Below are 16,953 nucleotides of genomic sequence, written 5' to 3'. Positions count from 1 at the left end.
TCCTTTAATATTAGGAAACGTTGTTTGAAATTATAATAACACACCGTTGTAACCAAAAGATAATAAACATTTCAATGTTTTAATGAATATTTCCTTCTCCCCAGAAATATCCTTGCCCAGAAGGCATCGAGAAACCAGTCCGCTTCACGATCCAGGACGGGAAGGTGGGACCAGAGATCTGCTCCGAGGAAGACGACTCCAGGAGATCTCTCAACATCAAGAGGGCCATTATCTCACTGCTGCAGACTGGAACAAAACCATCCGTTGAGGTAATTCTTGTTAGAGTTTTGTCTGTATAGTGCCTTTTTTAAATTCCAAATGTTCTTCCGCGAACTCCCGTGTCAACTCTGCCAGCTTTAGCAGAGGAACCTTAACCATTTTAAGTCATGGTTATAAATATAATAACCTAAATGTGCTGGTTTCTTCATGATGTTATCTCTCACCGTAAAAGCTTCAGTTAGCCCTAAACTTGAATATTTAATTAGAAAAGAGTTCTAATCCAACCCGAATTTGAAATTTCGCCTCCATCCGCTTCATCCGCAGAAACCATTGCTTAAAATAATCACTTATCTTTAATTCTTAAAAAGCAGGGTAATATAATGCGAAAATTATTTTGGTTGTTTCTCCATCAGACTGACATCTTCGGAGCCTGCCCCACCGAAGCGTCCTCCTCCAAGGAAGGTAACTTCCTCCTGGTCCACCGCAGCCGGGACCTCTCCCGCTGCGCTTTCCGTGAACAGGGGAAGAATGATCTCATCACATCAGTCGCTAACCCTAGTGCTGTAAGTATTTACTGAAAATACAGGAATTCCTAGATAGTGTATCGTTTTTAATTCTATTTGTACCAAAATTTCCAGCCAATTTGTTATGTGTGTGAGTTAATAATAATGTTTTTTTTTTAAATTTTCATTAGTATTGTGTTTATCTAAAATTAAAGTAACGTCTATAATCAGTCTTTCAGTGCAAAAATGATCGAAAACACGCGATACCTCTTAATAATAACTTTAATCATCATTTTCAATTTGACAAACAAATATAGGCCAAAACAAAACCTTTATCGATTGGTAATTTAAACTTTATAATTAAAATGAATGCTTACTAATTTTACTTAACAGGACCTGTAAGTTCTTAAAATATCTACTTATAATAAAAATATTAAAATACCTAACAACAATTTAAAATTTTCGTAACCAGGAAATCAAGAACTCCCAAGTGCTACAGTCAAACCTGAACGTGGAATCGAAGGTTAACAGCGGCATTCCGGAGAAAGTGGAAGCCACTGAGGAATACCTGTACAAACCCTTCTCAGTTGGAGAGAATGGAGCCAGGGCTAAAGTGAACACCAAGCTGACCCTGACCGGCAAAGGAAATGGCGCTGCCTCTGGTAAGTGTACAATTATTTTTATCTCTCTTTAGAATAAAATACTGAGAAATCTATCTTTGTTTAAGTTCAAGATCAGGTCAAAAAGGATAAACTTTTAAACTTGGGATTTTTCTTTGAGGTGATGGGCTAGCGCCCTGTCACATATGAATCTCAATTATATCATCGAGCCAAACAGCTAAACGTGACCAATCAGCCTTTTCAAGACTGTTGGCTCTATCTACCACGATATAGACGTGATTTTAAGTATGTAAGTATGTATTATTTTGTTTTCATCAAATCATCTAATTTATCTATATTCACCCAAGGTAAATGCAGTCACCCACGTACCATCATCTTCGAGAACCCCCACGGTGCCGCCGTAGACAGCAACATACACAATGCCCTCAATGCTGTCAAAGACACCGCCAAGACCCTCACCACTGAAGCCAGTTCCAAGTCTGCTGGACTCTTTGCTCAACTCGTCAGGGTAAGTACAAGTCTTAAGTCTACATACAATGTGAATTTTAATACGTTAAGGAAATTTCCACAACATGTTATTTCTGATTTTTAGTATAGTTTTTATGGAAACCTGTTACGCCTGTTTCCTTCTGGGATAGGCACTAGGTTTATGAATATTCACTTGCTACGCTATTGAAAAAGTACAAACTTATTAACAAAAGTAAAAAATAATACTCGGGAAATGTAATAAATTTTTTTCATTTTTGGCATGCCTACCTACCTATTAAAAAGTTTGTTACGACATCATCTAAGTATATGAGTAATTATTATATGCCTGTCTTACTTTGTCAACAGTAATAGCATTTTGGTTATACATTTTGCGTTTTTGTACCAGATAATTCGACATACGTGCCCATAATTATTTATTTCATTTATTTTTTTTATTTTAGATACTCCGATACACCAACAAGGAGGATCTATTGAAAGTCTTCCAACAAGTCAAGGGCAATAACTTGGAAAAGTAAGTAAGATTTACGTAAAAACAGCTAATTTAGACTTTAAAACAAAATTTAACTCGACCAAAGTTAAAAAAAAATATGAACTATTCTAACAACTGTATCTTCTTTCGCAGACGCGTATTCTTGGACGGTCTTCTCCGCACCGGAACCGGATACAGCTTGGAAGCGTCAATCAACCTGCTAAAGAGCAAACAGCTCAGTCCTCTGGAGAACAATCTCGTTTATCTGTCCCTTGGCAATGCTAGACACGTCAACCATGAGGCCGTCAAAGCTGCAGCTGTAAGTTCATACATTCATGCATATAATCACGCATACATCCCTTACAATGCAGACAGATCCTACAATCTTGAAAAGACTGAAAAGCTGAGTTCAGGTGTGTGACTGAATGATGGAATCGAAATTCAAATAGTGACAGGTTGCCAGCCCATCGCCCACAAGAAAAATTATAAATTTGTTGCATTTCCCTTAGTCACCTTTTACGACATCGATGGGAAAGTTATGGAGTGGTCCAATTCTAAAGTGTAAACTGTTCTATTTCCACAATTAAAAAAGAACCTATCAAGATTTTGTTAAATCCGCTAAACATCTTTAGGTGAATTTTAGTAAGTCTAATTTAATGATAATCTATAAACGTATCACTAAAATTTCATTACTTTCATCAGACTCTTCTCGACAACCCGCAAGTGCCCAAAGAGGTGTACCTCGGAGTGGGAGCCCTGGCTGGTTCCTACTGCCGTTCCCACAACTGTCACCACGAAAAACCCGAAGGCGTTGTGGCTCTCAGCCAGAAGCTTGCTTCAAAACTGCAGAATTGCAAGCCTAAGTCGAAGGTCGAGGAGGATGTGGTGAGTTCATTCATATTTTTTAACTGTAAGAATAAGATAAATAAAAAGATTAATCTGAATCTTTATTTAAATTATAACGATCACTGAAGTAATCTGGATACATTTGATATATTTATTTGTGATTTGATCTAACATGACCTTATTTTAAGTTTAACAATCTTATTTTTTTGCAATGCCTTCAATAATCGTAAGCTTTATCATTAAAATATAATCTCTCCTTTTGTTAACCTTTTTATCAATTGTATCAAATTTGGTTTATTCTTTACTCTTTATATTATTCAGGTTGTGGCTGCACTCAAAGGAATCCGTAACATTCGCCATCTCGAAGATAATTTGGTCGACAAGGTGTCTCGTTGTGCCAACGATAACTCCGTCAAAGCGAGAGTCAGGGTTGCCGCTCTAGAAGCTTTCCATGCCGACCCCTGCGCTGCTAAGGTAAGAAACTAAATAATAGTTATTTTAAGCGTTATTATACTAATACATACATACATACATATGGTCACGTCTATATCCCTGAAAAGACTGAATGGCCACGTTCAGCTATTTGGCTTAATTATAGAATTGAGATTCAAATAGTGACAGGTTGCTAGCCCATCGCCTAAAAGAGGAATCCCAAGTTTATAAGCCTATCCCTATATTATACTAATCTGGGATACCAATATATAAGTATAATAATATATAAGAAGTGTATGAAGCAACATTTACTCTTCAACGCCTTAAATTGTATGAAAACAAAATAGTGCATTTAGAGAAAATATTTTGATATAGAAATAATTGAATTTCTAATAGCTAAGACTAAAAGAAACCGAAATAAAATTACAATGAAAATGTATATTATGAAAATTTTAATTCACGTGTTTTAATAACCTTTAAAATAATTTAAACTTTAATTTTAGCTAAAGAACACGGCTCTCGCCATCTTGGCTAACCGTGACTTAGACTCAGAGCTCCGAATCCAGGCCTATCTGGCTGTCATCGCGTGCCCGTGCGCAGGCTCTGCCAGCAAGATCGCTGACCTACTGCAGTCTGAACCCGTCAACCAAGGTGAGAGACATGTCTATTTTCATTAATATAGATATCTTTACACATTAAGACTACTGAAAGAACTATGATTCAAAGTTAGAGAACAGAGGTAAATTGCTTCATCTAAAAACCTGACTTACCTACTCTCGTGGTAAATATGAATGAATGAATTTTATTTATATAAGTAACAAGGACTCATTTGTATTAGTAATGCTTACAAACTATGTTAGTACCTAGGGGCAGCATGATTTCTAAAGGGGCCATTCAAGAATATTCAAGAATCTTAAGGCATTATGTCTTATCAATTCTCTCTATCTATCTTTTTCATATCCAGAATTATAGAAAGAGACTGATAAGAGACAGACTTGTGAAGATGATAATTCTATATTTGTGTGATAAGAGGTACTATCAATGTGTTGAATAAGGTGGCAGCATTATATTCACAGACGTTTTGAATTATTATGCTAATTAAAAAGTATTTTTACAGTCGGTCGTTTCATCACATCGTCTTTGCGTGCCATCCGTAACTCCGCCAACCCCGACCGCCATCTTGCCAAGCAGCATTACGGCAGGATTGGCAGCAAACCCTTCAACATCGATGACCGGTTTGTATTTTTATTTCATCTATTCAGAAAACTTACAGCTGCATATAACAATTGAATAGTCACTTAGCTAAATACATTTAAAACCATTTACAAGTTATCACTTAAATATCTTCACTACTTGCTTTAAAGACAGGATAAGACAAAATAAATTTTTTGTCGTAGAGATGTCTTAGATATAAAGATTTATTAGACTTTTCCGACTATCGTTAAAATTTCAAAATATCCCAATGTCGTGTACCACTGCCGTTTTAACTAAACATATAGTTTTTTTTTTCATTTTTTTAATTTATCGGCCTCTGTGCCGTAGTGGTAGTGCATTGTCTGTAACACCGGAGGCCCCGAGTTCGAATCCCGGCCAGGGCATGATGAGGAATGAATTTTGTCTTATTGGCCGGGTCTTAGATGTATTGATGAGATCATATTGATAATGAGATCTTAGATGTATTTATAATAAAATATAGTATCGTTAAGTTCCGTATCCCTTTCCACAAGTCTCGAAATTTCTTCGACGCTGACATCATACATCTGTGTAATCTGTCCCATATATAATTCATTAATTTATTTTTATTTCTCGTTTACCAGGAAATATTCATTCTTCCACGAGTTGTCTTACAATGTGGATGCTCTCGGCGTGGGTGGCACTCTGGAACAAACCGTCATCTACTCGCAAGACTCCTTCCTGCCAAGATCAGCCACATTGAATCTCACCACGGAATTGTTTGGACACAACTTCAATGCTCTTGAGGTAAATTTCATGCATTCATATATCCATTCGCTTATTGTGCAATTTTATCAAAGTTGAGCAATGAATTAAGTTTGTATTCAAAACATAGCTACTGCACTTTTTATTTTCAATGCGTCATTACTTAAGAAATCGGAATAATGTTATATTATTCAAATTGTCAATTTGATAATTTTTTTTTTTTTCCTCGTCACTTTGCCACCATTCTTAATGGGTCACGTTTCCAGATTTGGGAGAATCAAAATTTTACGGTAGAATTTATAATATAGTTATAGTAATTCCATTCTCTGATTCCATTGCTTATTGCAAAATAACTTTCGAAGACTTCTGAACAGCGTCTAATTGCCATGCCATCAGATTTCGATATTTAGAAAGGTTGGTCTATGATGAAATTTACGGCCTCTGTGGCGCAGCGGTAGTACGCTTGTCTGTGACACCAGAGGTTCGGGTTCGAGTCCCGGTCAGGGCATGATGAGAAAAGAACTTTTTCTGATTGGCCTGGGTCTTGGATGTTTATCTATAATTAAGTATTCATTATAAAATATAGTATCGTTGAGTTGGTATCTCATAACACAAGTCTCGCACTTACTTCGGAACTAACTCAATCTGTGTAATTTGTCCCGTATATATTTATTTATATTTATTTACAGATTGGAGGGCGTCAAGGGAACTTGGACCGTGTGATTGAACACTTCCTTGGACCCAAAGGTATCCTCCGCACAGAAGACCCTCAGACCTTGTACGACAACCTGAAGAAACGCTACGAGGAGTCCTCCAAAAAGGTAAATAAAATTTACATCTACAAATAATACAAACTCCAATTAATTCAATAAGACAAAAATTAATAAAGCTACGTGGTACGTGGTAGTAGTTAAGTTAGGAAATGGAAAAGAACCCAAAGCTGATAGCTTCAATTATTGCCATACAGTCAAGAATTTTTTCGAGCTTGCTAGTTTCAATATTTAATTTCGAAAACAATTTTTATAACATTTTATTTTCTTCTAGGTGGACCAAAGCTTGGGCAGAGGGCGTCGGTCGATCAAGACAGAAGTAGACAACTTTGATAAACATGTAAGTTTATGAACGTGGTATTTTGGAACTATGTGCTGTATAAATAACATGAAAAACTATCGCTATGCCTGCAAAATTTTAAGAGCTGCAACGATTTCTCCAAGATTTTTAATTTAAATATCAAATCTTGACCTGGTGCAATGAACCACCAGTTTGAAACAAATTTAATGAAGAATCATATCTGTAAATCTCTTTATTCGAATTATTGGTATTAACCTGAAAGTATCAACGGATGAAGATAAAATAGTTCACGATATCACAACATCACCAGTTTAACTATTGAAACAAAAAAGGATCATCGTAATTAGTCTACGAAAACTACGAAAACTTTATAATAATTAATACTGACGATGAAAGCATTCTTTGTTCCAAAGAGCTTATTAATGAAAAAGTTTCTTATATAATCTTTCATTTACAGCTGAAAGCAGAATCTGTGCCCTACAACAATGAGCTAGACTTGGACATTTACGTCAAGCTGTTCGGCACTGACGCCGTCTTCCTTTCTCTGGGAGATGACAAAGGATTTGATTTCAACAAGGTTCTGGATCAACTCCTGAAGGCTGTTACGGGAGGACTCGATAAGATCAAGAACTTCAAGGTATATTGTATATGTATTTCATTCATTCATATTCATATAATGACGTCCCTTGCGGGGTAGAGCAGAGCAAGTCTTGAAAGACTGATATAGGCTTATAAACTTGGGATTCTTCTTTTAGGCGATGGGTAAGCAACCTGTCACTATTTGAATCTCAATTCTATCATTAAGCCAAATAGCTGAACTTGGCCATACAGTCTTTTCAAGACTGTTGGCTCTGTCTACCCCGCAAGGGTTATAGACGTGACCATGTTTGTATGTAACACATCTTTAATTTTCCCCCAACAGCAAGAACTGCGCGCTCACGTCCTCTTCCTGGATGCTGAACTTGCCTACCCCACCTCCACCGGTCTGCCTCTCAAACTTGACCTGGTCGGAGCAGCCACCGCCCGTGTCGAAGCCGCCACCAACATCGACGTCCGACAAATCGTCAAATCCCCGTCTAATGCCAAGGTTGATGTCAAACTTGTGCCAAGCACAGACATCGAAGTTGCTGGGTTGTTCCTCGTCGATGGTAACTCCGTCGCCACTGGACTCAAAGTCGTCAACAACTTGCATTCGTCGACTGGAGGACACTTGATCGCTAAAGGTTTGTGAAAAAATAAACATTTTATTATGCCAGTCAGAACTACTTTTGAGGTTTTGACTGATGCCCTTAGAATTTTGATTAATATAGATTTATTTTGGCCCCAGCATAAAGCCCTTTTTGTACCAAAATATTTTACAAGTAGAAGTTTTATTTTTCTATTGGCGAGTCATGTTTACTTCCTGTCTTTAAAGTTATCCGCTACATTCTTATAAAAAGCCTTAGGTAATCTTATAATGTTTTTATTTCCTATTTAGTTTTGGAGAACGGCAATGGCATTGACATCCAATTCGGCCTGCCTGTTGACAAACAAGAAATCCTCACCGCTTCCAACGACCTCGTCTTCTTCACCGCCGAGAGAGGGCAGAAGGAGAGGCATGTTCAGATCAAACTGGACAATGTCAAGCCTTCGTACTCTGGATGCTTCGACCAGCTGGCTGGAGTTGTTGGTCTGACGCTGTGTGGTGAACTAGTGGTACCTTTTGCTGTTTCTGGTGAGTCCATTATATCATTTGGTTTTTTTACATGTTTATCTAGGAATTCACTTAATTAGTTATATATTTATATATGTTGTAATTTCTTTAAGATCATTACTGACTGCATATAATTTGATCTTATACATCTTAATTTCTGTGTTCATGTAAGCTTACTACTTTGATCTGATTGTTTGTTTTATCAGTTGTGTAATCATTTTGCAAACACCTAATTTCTTCTATTAGACAATTACAAATATCTAAACCTGCACCGAAAAGTCTGATATAATTAAAAGTATCTCTAATTTCAAATATAATTTCACAGGAGAACAAAGTCATGCCTCTATCTCCAAATTCTTGGCTCGCTACCCACTCAGCGGCCCGTCTTCTGTCAAACTGATTCTTGAGAAGAACGACCTTAGAGGCTACCACCTTAAGGGCATCTACAGGAGCGATCACCCTGACAGGAGGGCCTTTGAACTTCTGTTTGAAGCTGAAGGTATTTTTCTTCTTAAATTTATTCAAATTAATAGCAATGTAAATTTTAAAAAATCTGAACGTATTTCAATATTTATAAAGTCCATAAATATTGAAATACCTCGTGAAGAAAGGTCTGAGGGTGCAACCGAGTGGAACCAACCACACACAGTACCTACCACAACAAGTGGTAAATATTTCTCTAGAAAACCTTATGCTAGTAAGTTTCTACAATATACTAAAGTCAAGTAAAGTCTATTGATTATGACAATAAATATTGTTTACGTAATAGTTAAAATTATGACTCAGACAAAAAAAATGTTTCAGGTTCCAAAAACCGGCGCACACACCTCACGGGTGAATTAGTCTTTAACGAACAAGAGAAGTCCGTCAAAATTGATTTTGACTCCCCCATCAAGGTAATCCATACCCAAGCAGCCTTCTACAATAAGCCAACAGAATTATCCTTGTTCTTAAAGGCAGATTATGACGACAAGAAATATTATGCCAAAGCTGGCTTCAATGTCCAGGGAGACCAAAACCGCAGTGTACTGAAACCTTATCTGGAGTACTTGCTCGGAGGCGGCGACAAGGGTATGTTTCTTTCTTAATTCAAATTGTTTGTTGCATTATCATAATGTACGTCAGTTGAATTACTGCTTATAAATAGGTACAATATGAACTCTGTTGGGCATCGCAATTTTAAAATAATATGGAACGGCGGACAGGTTCATATCGGCTATTATGTTGAATATAAAAATAAAAATTCTCAATCTAATGCCTCAATCTAAATAAAAGCCTTCCTTGATTTGATAATTACATCAATAAGGATATTTTCATAATTTCATTAATGTGTATGATATTATGACTATTTATGACTCATAAATGTTTTTCTATAATTATTTAAGGGCCCACTAAAGTAGCAGTGAACGGAGAAATCGAAAGAGTAAAGAGCGGACCTAAAGTTGTGTACAACATTAAGGGTATCCAACTGAAATCTGAAGGTCTGAATGAAGTTATCGACGTGAATGGTCAAGTAGGCATTACAGACTCTCCGGCCAAACTGGAAGTAGACTTGAAGGCTAAGCAGGGTCAACAAAATGGACACATTCGTGGTACTCTATCATCTGACACCGTACAAGTGGAATTCCAGAATACTCTTAATGAGAACTTCAACTTCAAGCTTGATGCGCATCACACTCATGCTCAAGGATCTGTAAGTATTAATTCGTATATATATTCACTTCTCTATCACTTTTGCCAGCCAGAGCCAACAGTCCCGAAAAGACTGACAGGCGCTTTTCATAATTGAGATTCAGATGTAAAAAATATTCTAAATTCGTAGTCCAATAAAATGAAGTTTTACTTATGCAAATAATTATGTAGATATAAATAATTAAACAAATATTAATCTCCTTATTAATTATGAAAGGGAAGTAGAAAATACTGAATTACCTATTTATTTTTCAGATCAACAGCAAGGCCGACCTGGTTTACGGTTCAGATTTCAAGAGCCAGTTCAACAGAGTATCTTTCCAACAAATTCTGAAGACCTATGAAAAGAGCCAAGACGATTATAGCTTTGTCACAAAGAATAAGCGTAAGTAATCTTAATATAACTTCTGTAATAACTTTGTTAGTAAAAATAATATTTCAACTATCTTTTGTAATAAAAGTCTTGAGTCACGATGTACGCGTATGGTACCTACCTGAATAATAAGAAGATTTTATTTCGTGATATATTACGACCTTTGTAAATTTTACATGCCGTGTGGTTCCCATCACCAATACAAAAAAGAATAGGACCACTCCATCTCTTTCCCATGGATGTCGTAAAAGGCGACTAAGGGATAGGCTTATAAAATTGCGATCCTTTTTTTTTAGGCGATGGGCTAGCTGTCACTATTTGGATCTCAATTCCATCATTAAGCCGATCAGCTGAACGTGGCCATTCAGTCTTTTCGGGACTATTGGCTTTGTCTACCCCGTAAGGGATATAGACGTGACTATATGTATGTATGTATGTAACTTCTTCTTTAGTGAAATACATGTCTTTGCTATAATTCGTTTTAGTTGAGATCGGAGGCTTGAACTTCAAAGTACGCGCTGACGCAGATATTGACCCTAAGAAAGTGGACGTCGAGTTGGATGGACAATATCAGGACAAAAAAGCAAACTTTGCCGTCATTTTCAGGAAGCACATTAAGAACCCACAGGACTACAGCTTCAAACTGAACACAAATGTTGACAAACAAGGTAAACCTACTTCTTACTAGATACTAAATTAATCATAATCATTATAATTATGATTTTGGCACCTTTTCATTTTTTATTTATTTGTCACCAAAACATACAAATAAGACAGTTTTAGATTGACTTATATAAGCTGAAAATATTTTAATAATTATATAGTAAGTAGTTCACCAAGGAGCAATCTTTCGCCCTAAATTTTTTGTTACATAATTGTAACTCTTTTTGTTCAGGTTTGGAAGTATTCTCCAAGAGGGATTGCCTCTCTGACGATAAATCCAACTTTGAGAATTACGTGCAAATCAAGAACGTCGCCAAATACGAACTGTCTGGAGTTGTATTGCACAAAGACAAGCCTAATGACATCGTCAAGGGTGCTAATGGGCATTTCAAGATCAGTGGCAAAGACAAAACTGAAGATTTCAAGTAAGTTTAATAAAGTTAATACTTCAATCGAAAAAGCGGCTATTTGTATTGTTATATTGTTCATAATAATTATTTATTTATAATTTTACACTATTTTAATTAATACTTTAGCCGACTAAAATTTATACGAATAGTGTAGCACTATTGATATAGAGACTAAAATTGAATGTAGATGATAATGATTATTATATAATTTTCGTTGGTCTTAACATAAATGTGATACTTTGATTATAACATCAACTCTTATTTAAAAATCAATTCTTTTCCATTAGATTTGATGTCGGTGTCACAGCCAAAGGTGAACAGTATTCTTCTCATGCTAAACTATCTTCTTCTGCTGGAGAATTCTTGGACTATCTTCTCAATATCAACGGAGGTGCCAACCCTAACGGTCAGCTTAAGCTGGTCATCAAAGACAGCGTCTCTGCCAATGGACAGTACAAAGTTAACGATGCTGATGGCAAAGGCAACGGAGCAATCATCTTTGATTTCAAAAAGGTTAGTGATCTTATTCAATGACGGATCGTTACATACATTGAACAGTCAAGCACAAAAAAAAGTGGGAAGGTAGTCTAGTATGTTATGGGATGTGAAAGTAAAGTTTTGGAAATTTATATACTTAGTAACGGTCAAAAGTATAGAAATAGCTCTCTAGTTCTTCTGTGCTTCTACGACAAATGGCTTTCATCAGGTTTTATTGGAACAACAACATGTACTTTTCCATTTTACACGCTATATGTTTGTTAAATTTCATGACGATCGGCTCAGGAGTTCAACTGTGAATATTTAAAACAAACTTTATTAATAGTAGTTTGATTATATTATCGTTTCCATTTGCAGTCTCAACGCAAGATCAAGGGAGACTTCACCTTTGTGGCCAAGGAGCCGGTGTTCTCCGCGGAAGTGGACTTGTTCCTCAATTTCGAGAAGGACAACAACGACAAACTGCACTTCAGCACCAACTCTAAGAGGACCGACAAACTGTTTGAATCTAAGTACGTTCATATATTTTGCTGCTCCTTATAAACTGACGCATTTACCTAACCTACTAGGTTTAATCTCAACAATTTTTTTTTACATGTGTATAAAATTTTTGACATTTAACGAATTTTGCTGGATTTGCGGATTTCATCTCATCAGATTGCAAAGATGGATTGATTTGTCCTGGGACTCTATATTCTACTCAAATAACTTAAATTTAAGATAATTCTTATTCTAATCCACACAACTGTACACATTCTAATGGTAAGTAAAAAATTATGAAGAACAAATTTTTACCATGAGTCACGCCTCTTTCCCGGAGGGGTAGGCAGAGACTACCTCTTTCAACTTGCCACGATCTCTGCATACTTCCTTCGCTTCATCCATCATCATTCTTCATCTTCGGTTTCGGGTACACATGACAGTTAGAAATTTAACAGCATATAATATTACTCCAGGAACAAATTAGTGTACGCTGGCAAGAAGTCGGAGCTGAACGTGCACACTGAGGGCGTCGTCGACTTCACCGGCAAGACCCGGGCCAATGTCGAAGTGGTGCTGCCCACGGAGCGGTGTCTCACCTTCAAGTTGGATCGCGATGTCACTGAGAAAGATAATGTAAGTTTCTGTAAAGATGAGTCAAATTTTTTGCAAGTTTTGCGTAATTTGCTTAGCGATAACATCAGATTTTAAGTTTGACCATAAGTAGGTAACACAACTAAAAGTAAAAAATATAATTTAAACTGAAAACGGGCGGACAAATTGAAATGAAGTCATTGAAATACATAAGTATAAATAACGTTTTAAATCACGTCTCGAATTAATCTAGATGGCGTCTCGAAAAGACTGACAAGCCACTGTTCAACTGGATCTAGAAATAAAAAATCTTCTAATGTTTCATACATACATACATATGGTCGAGTCTATATCCCTTGTGGGGTAGACAGAGCCAACAGTCTTGAATAGACTGATCGGCCACGTTCAGCTACTTGGCTTAATGATAGAATTGAGATCCAAATATTCATCGCCTAAAAACAGAATCCCAAGTTTGTAAGCCTATCCCATAGTCGCCTTTTACGACATTCATGGGAAAGAGATGGAGTGGTCCTATTCTTTTTGTATTGGTGCTGGGAACCACACGGCACCTAATGTTTCTATAATTTTTATTTCTTTAACATTAAAAAAATAACATTTTTTCTTTTTTTCTTCGTAATTGTAGGATCGCTGTTCCTTCCCTGAATACAACCGAGCAAAACTACATTAAGATAATAAATAACATAATCATTTCACCTGCTTCCCTCCAGGTGTACAACGGAAACGCCGAACTGCTCCTCTCAGACGCGCCCAAGCGCGGCTCACAGGCTTCATCGATCCACTACAAGGCCAAGGCTCACAACGTGAACTTGGACAAGAGCATAATCAACTACGAGGGCCAGTTGGAGTTCCAGCTTAAGGACGGGAAGAAACTCGTCAATTCCTTCAGCCTAGTCAACGCTCCGGCCGGCGACAAATTTAAATACGACTTCAAGGTAAACTTTTGATTATTTTTCAATCTACTTAAGGACTTTGGTACATCCAATAATGTTTCATGCATAAATCTCAAACCAACAACTGATAAACCAAAGTCTACATTTGGGATATCTACAGTTCTTTTTTGTTAGTTTCTTCTGATTAAACATTCATTATTGTTTGTTTGTTTGTAAACTCTTTATTGCACATAGAAATAAATATAACAAATTACAAAACAGTGATTGGATTAAGAAGAATATGTACAATGGTGGACTAATCCCCAATGGGATTTCTTCCAGCCAAACGATAAAGGAAAATCCATAATTAAAAAGGCAGCGCACATAAAAAGCATTTTTTGTTGGGTTTGAATATTTTTAAATGAAACAGTTCTTTCTCTCTCTCTCTCTCTCAGTTTACTTATAAGATTCTCTTATTTTAGGCTGAAGTAACCGGCAACTTGCTTCCAAAACGTGCATCCCTGGTCGCCAGCGGAACCTACCCTGATAGCGAAAAAGTTTTCTCTGAAGATTACAAACTGAAAGGCAGCTACGGAGATGATATCGGCTTTGAAGTGATTGGTAACTACGATGTTAGCCTGTTTGAAGATGGCAAGGACAAGAAGTACCAAGACCTTTACACCGTGACCTTGAGGCTGCCTTTTGAGAAGGCTCATGATATCAAATACGTGTCTGATGTACTGGTGCATGGCAAGCAGGAATCAGGAGAGGTATGTATTGAAAACGTAACTTCCTTGGTTTTATCAGACACAGACAGCGCGGAATTTGAAATGAGCGCGAAAGACAATAGTAGGAAATGTAAGAAAAATGCATAGAATACTTTATTTGACATTGTCACAGCTAAGACCGAAAGCTATCATAACAATGAAAACAAAAAGTCCATTTCTTTACGTACTTAATGAAGTAAAGTTTACACTTGGGCTATTAGGCGATCTATATTTCAATTATGAAGAGAGTTATGAATGTGGATGAAGCAAAGGAAGAATGCAGGGATCGTGGCAAGTGGAAAGAGGTAGTCTCTGCCTACCCCTCCGGGAAAGAGGCGTGAGTTTATGTATGTATGTATGTATGTATATTTCAATTATTTTGTATTAGTAGGGTCTTAAAAATTGTAAGAAAATGTTACAAAAACATTTCCTTTTGCAGTTTAACGTGATCCAATCTCTGCAAGTGAACGCTGACCTTTACAAATTGGACCTGAAGGGGTCCGGGAACCCTGCGACTGGAAACGCCAAGCTCCATGTCCTCATCCCTCATGTTGACCCATTCACCCTGGATACCACCTACAAACATCACCAGGATGGTAAGATTTATTTCTTCTAATCTTCATAATATTTTCTTAACAATGGTTGATTAAATATTCTCCTAACTTAATTAATGTTTTTCGGACTTAGGCACAAACAAATAAAAATCTTGACCTTAAAAAGAGAAGACAGGATGAGGTTCCTTAACTAAATTCATAAAAGTTAGCTCTTTCAATTCTATTCCGTTTCTTGTTAGTGGAAGTGATAATAATAGATCACGTAGTACGTGTCAGTCAGACTTCGATCTTGGTCTTCAAGATCAGGGACAAAATGCCAAGAGAATTATAATAATAATATATTTTCTTTCTAGGTGAGGTAAGGTCTGTAAACTTGGACCTAAAGAGTCAGTACGGCAAGGGCAAGAACGCAGAAGTGGTGATCGACGCCAAGAGTTCACCACAGAAGTTCACCACCGAGGTGAAGGCCCGCGCACCACAAGCTGAGAAGGTCAAGGACTTCGGCATCGCTTTTACTTCTACTGTAAGTTTATATTATATAGGTAGTATCTTTTATAGACAAATTTATAGTATCCAATATTGTAATTTTTTAACAAGATCGGGTCTATAATAGTGGGCATTCTTAATCTCCTGGTTTAAAAAGACAGATCTTACCTACTAGATTGGTTAAAACAAAAACACTAATAAAAATAATATAGCTAATACCTTGCGCATTTTCAATTTTGATAAAGATGACGATAACAACACTGATGTAAACAATGATGATGCTAATAATTTATTCACTTTACAGAACGTGAACGCAGACACATACTCTGTAGACCTGACTGGCCACGTCAACGACAAGTCTTACGCCCTACACTCCACCGTCGGCTTATCCAAATCCAATCCCATCCTAGACATCGCATTGAAGAACCCTGATGGCACTCATGAAAAGTAAGTTCTTTGCAATTTTAGTCCGTTATTGAATAGAGTTATTTTCTGCAAAAACCCCAGCAGGAGGAATTATTCACCCCTGAATTCTCAGTTTTAAAGTAATAAAAGTCATTCGATGATAATTAATTTTATTGTTTAAATCATATTTTTCAAAATAATAATGAGTAATAAATATAAATATATACGGGACAAATTACACAGATTAAGTTAGCCTCGATGTAAGTTCGAGACTTGTGTTACACTAACTCAACGATACTATATTTTATAATAAATACTTATATAGATAAACATCCAAGACCCTGGCCAATCAGAGAAAGTTCGTTTCTCATCATACTCTGGCCGATTCGAACCCGGGACCTCCGGTGACACAGTCAAGCGCACTACCGCTGCGCCACAGAGGCCGTCAAAAATACAGTTTCAAATTGGTGTTAGGTACAAATCAATGTCAAGTAGCCCGTTGAAAGTAAAGACAAAACTAATTTCGAATGTTTTCCACTAGACTTAACGTTAAAGGAACGGGCATTACCTCAACTAACGGCAAAATTGAGCTGAAGCTTGAGAACGTTCGTGGTCTCACCCTGGACGGCGTGGTCGAAGGAACTGTTAACGATGACAACATCAACTTCAAATTCGTCGGAAATTCTGATAAACTCGGCCTTAAGAACTACAAAGTCGATATCAGCAGCAAGCAGGCTGGTAACGGAAAGCGGTTGGAGTTCCAAGCCACCAATGACAACAAGAATGTGCTGAGTGGAAGGTGACTTTCATGGTTTTGTAAATTTATTACTAGATTTTATAAAATATTTTTAAATTTCTTTA

The 16,953-nt window shown here is 36.8% G+C and overlaps 1 protein-coding gene across 2 annotated transcripts in view; it reads left to right on the top strand.

The window, feature by feature from the left end:
* The window catches only part of LOC106136521 (apolipophorins), a 50,003-nt gene that overhangs the window by 14,524 nt on the left and 18,526 nt on the right, over window positions 1-16,953 (top strand). For both annotated transcript variants that reach the window (XM_013337092.2, XM_013337091.2), the window contains exons 4-34: window positions 105-269; window positions 633-782; window positions 1,195-1,384; window positions 1,690-1,850; window positions 2,272-2,342; window positions 2,454-2,619; window positions 3,003-3,185; window positions 3,468-3,620; window positions 4,082-4,229; window positions 4,696-4,813; window positions 5,396-5,558; window positions 6,206-6,337; window positions 6,561-6,626; window positions 7,045-7,224; window positions 7,510-7,810; window positions 8,065-8,301; window positions 8,606-8,779; window positions 9,085-9,351; window positions 9,666-9,973; window positions 10,228-10,357; window positions 10,831-11,013; window positions 11,241-11,433; window positions 11,706-11,931; window positions 12,274-12,428; window positions 12,873-13,032; window positions 13,719-13,943; window positions 14,363-14,650; window positions 15,087-15,243; window positions 15,555-15,724; window positions 15,992-16,134; window positions 16,634-16,891. In XM_013337092.2, the coding sequence (XP_013192546.1) occupies window positions 105-269; window positions 633-782; window positions 1,195-1,384; window positions 1,690-1,850; window positions 2,272-2,342; window positions 2,454-2,619; window positions 3,003-3,185; window positions 3,468-3,620; window positions 4,082-4,229; window positions 4,696-4,813; window positions 5,396-5,558; window positions 6,206-6,337; window positions 6,561-6,626; window positions 7,045-7,224; window positions 7,510-7,810; window positions 8,065-8,301; window positions 8,606-8,779; window positions 9,085-9,351; window positions 9,666-9,973; window positions 10,228-10,357; window positions 10,831-11,013; window positions 11,241-11,433; window positions 11,706-11,931; window positions 12,274-12,428; window positions 12,873-13,032; window positions 13,719-13,943; window positions 14,363-14,650; window positions 15,087-15,243; window positions 15,555-15,724; window positions 15,992-16,134; window positions 16,634-16,891 (5,621 nt within the window). The remainder of the gene's footprint in view (window positions 1-104; window positions 270-632; window positions 783-1,194; window positions 1,385-1,689; window positions 1,851-2,271; window positions 2,343-2,453; window positions 2,620-3,002; window positions 3,186-3,467; window positions 3,621-4,081; window positions 4,230-4,695; window positions 4,814-5,395; window positions 5,559-6,205; window positions 6,338-6,560; window positions 6,627-7,044; window positions 7,225-7,509; window positions 7,811-8,064; window positions 8,302-8,605; window positions 8,780-9,084; window positions 9,352-9,665; window positions 9,974-10,227; window positions 10,358-10,830; window positions 11,014-11,240; window positions 11,434-11,705; window positions 11,932-12,273; window positions 12,429-12,872; window positions 13,033-13,718; window positions 13,944-14,362; window positions 14,651-15,086; window positions 15,244-15,554; window positions 15,725-15,991; window positions 16,135-16,633; window positions 16,892-16,953) is intronic.

This window comes from Amyelois transitella, chromosome 25 (assembly GCF_032362555.1).
Source record: "Amyelois transitella isolate CPQ chromosome 25, ilAmyTran1.1, whole genome shotgun sequence".
Taxonomy (NCBI): domain Eukaryota; kingdom Metazoa; phylum Arthropoda; class Insecta; order Lepidoptera; family Pyralidae; genus Amyelois; species Amyelois transitella.
The sequence above is the reverse complement of the archived record's forward strand: the minus strand, read 5'-3'. Positions and strand labels throughout refer to the sequence as shown.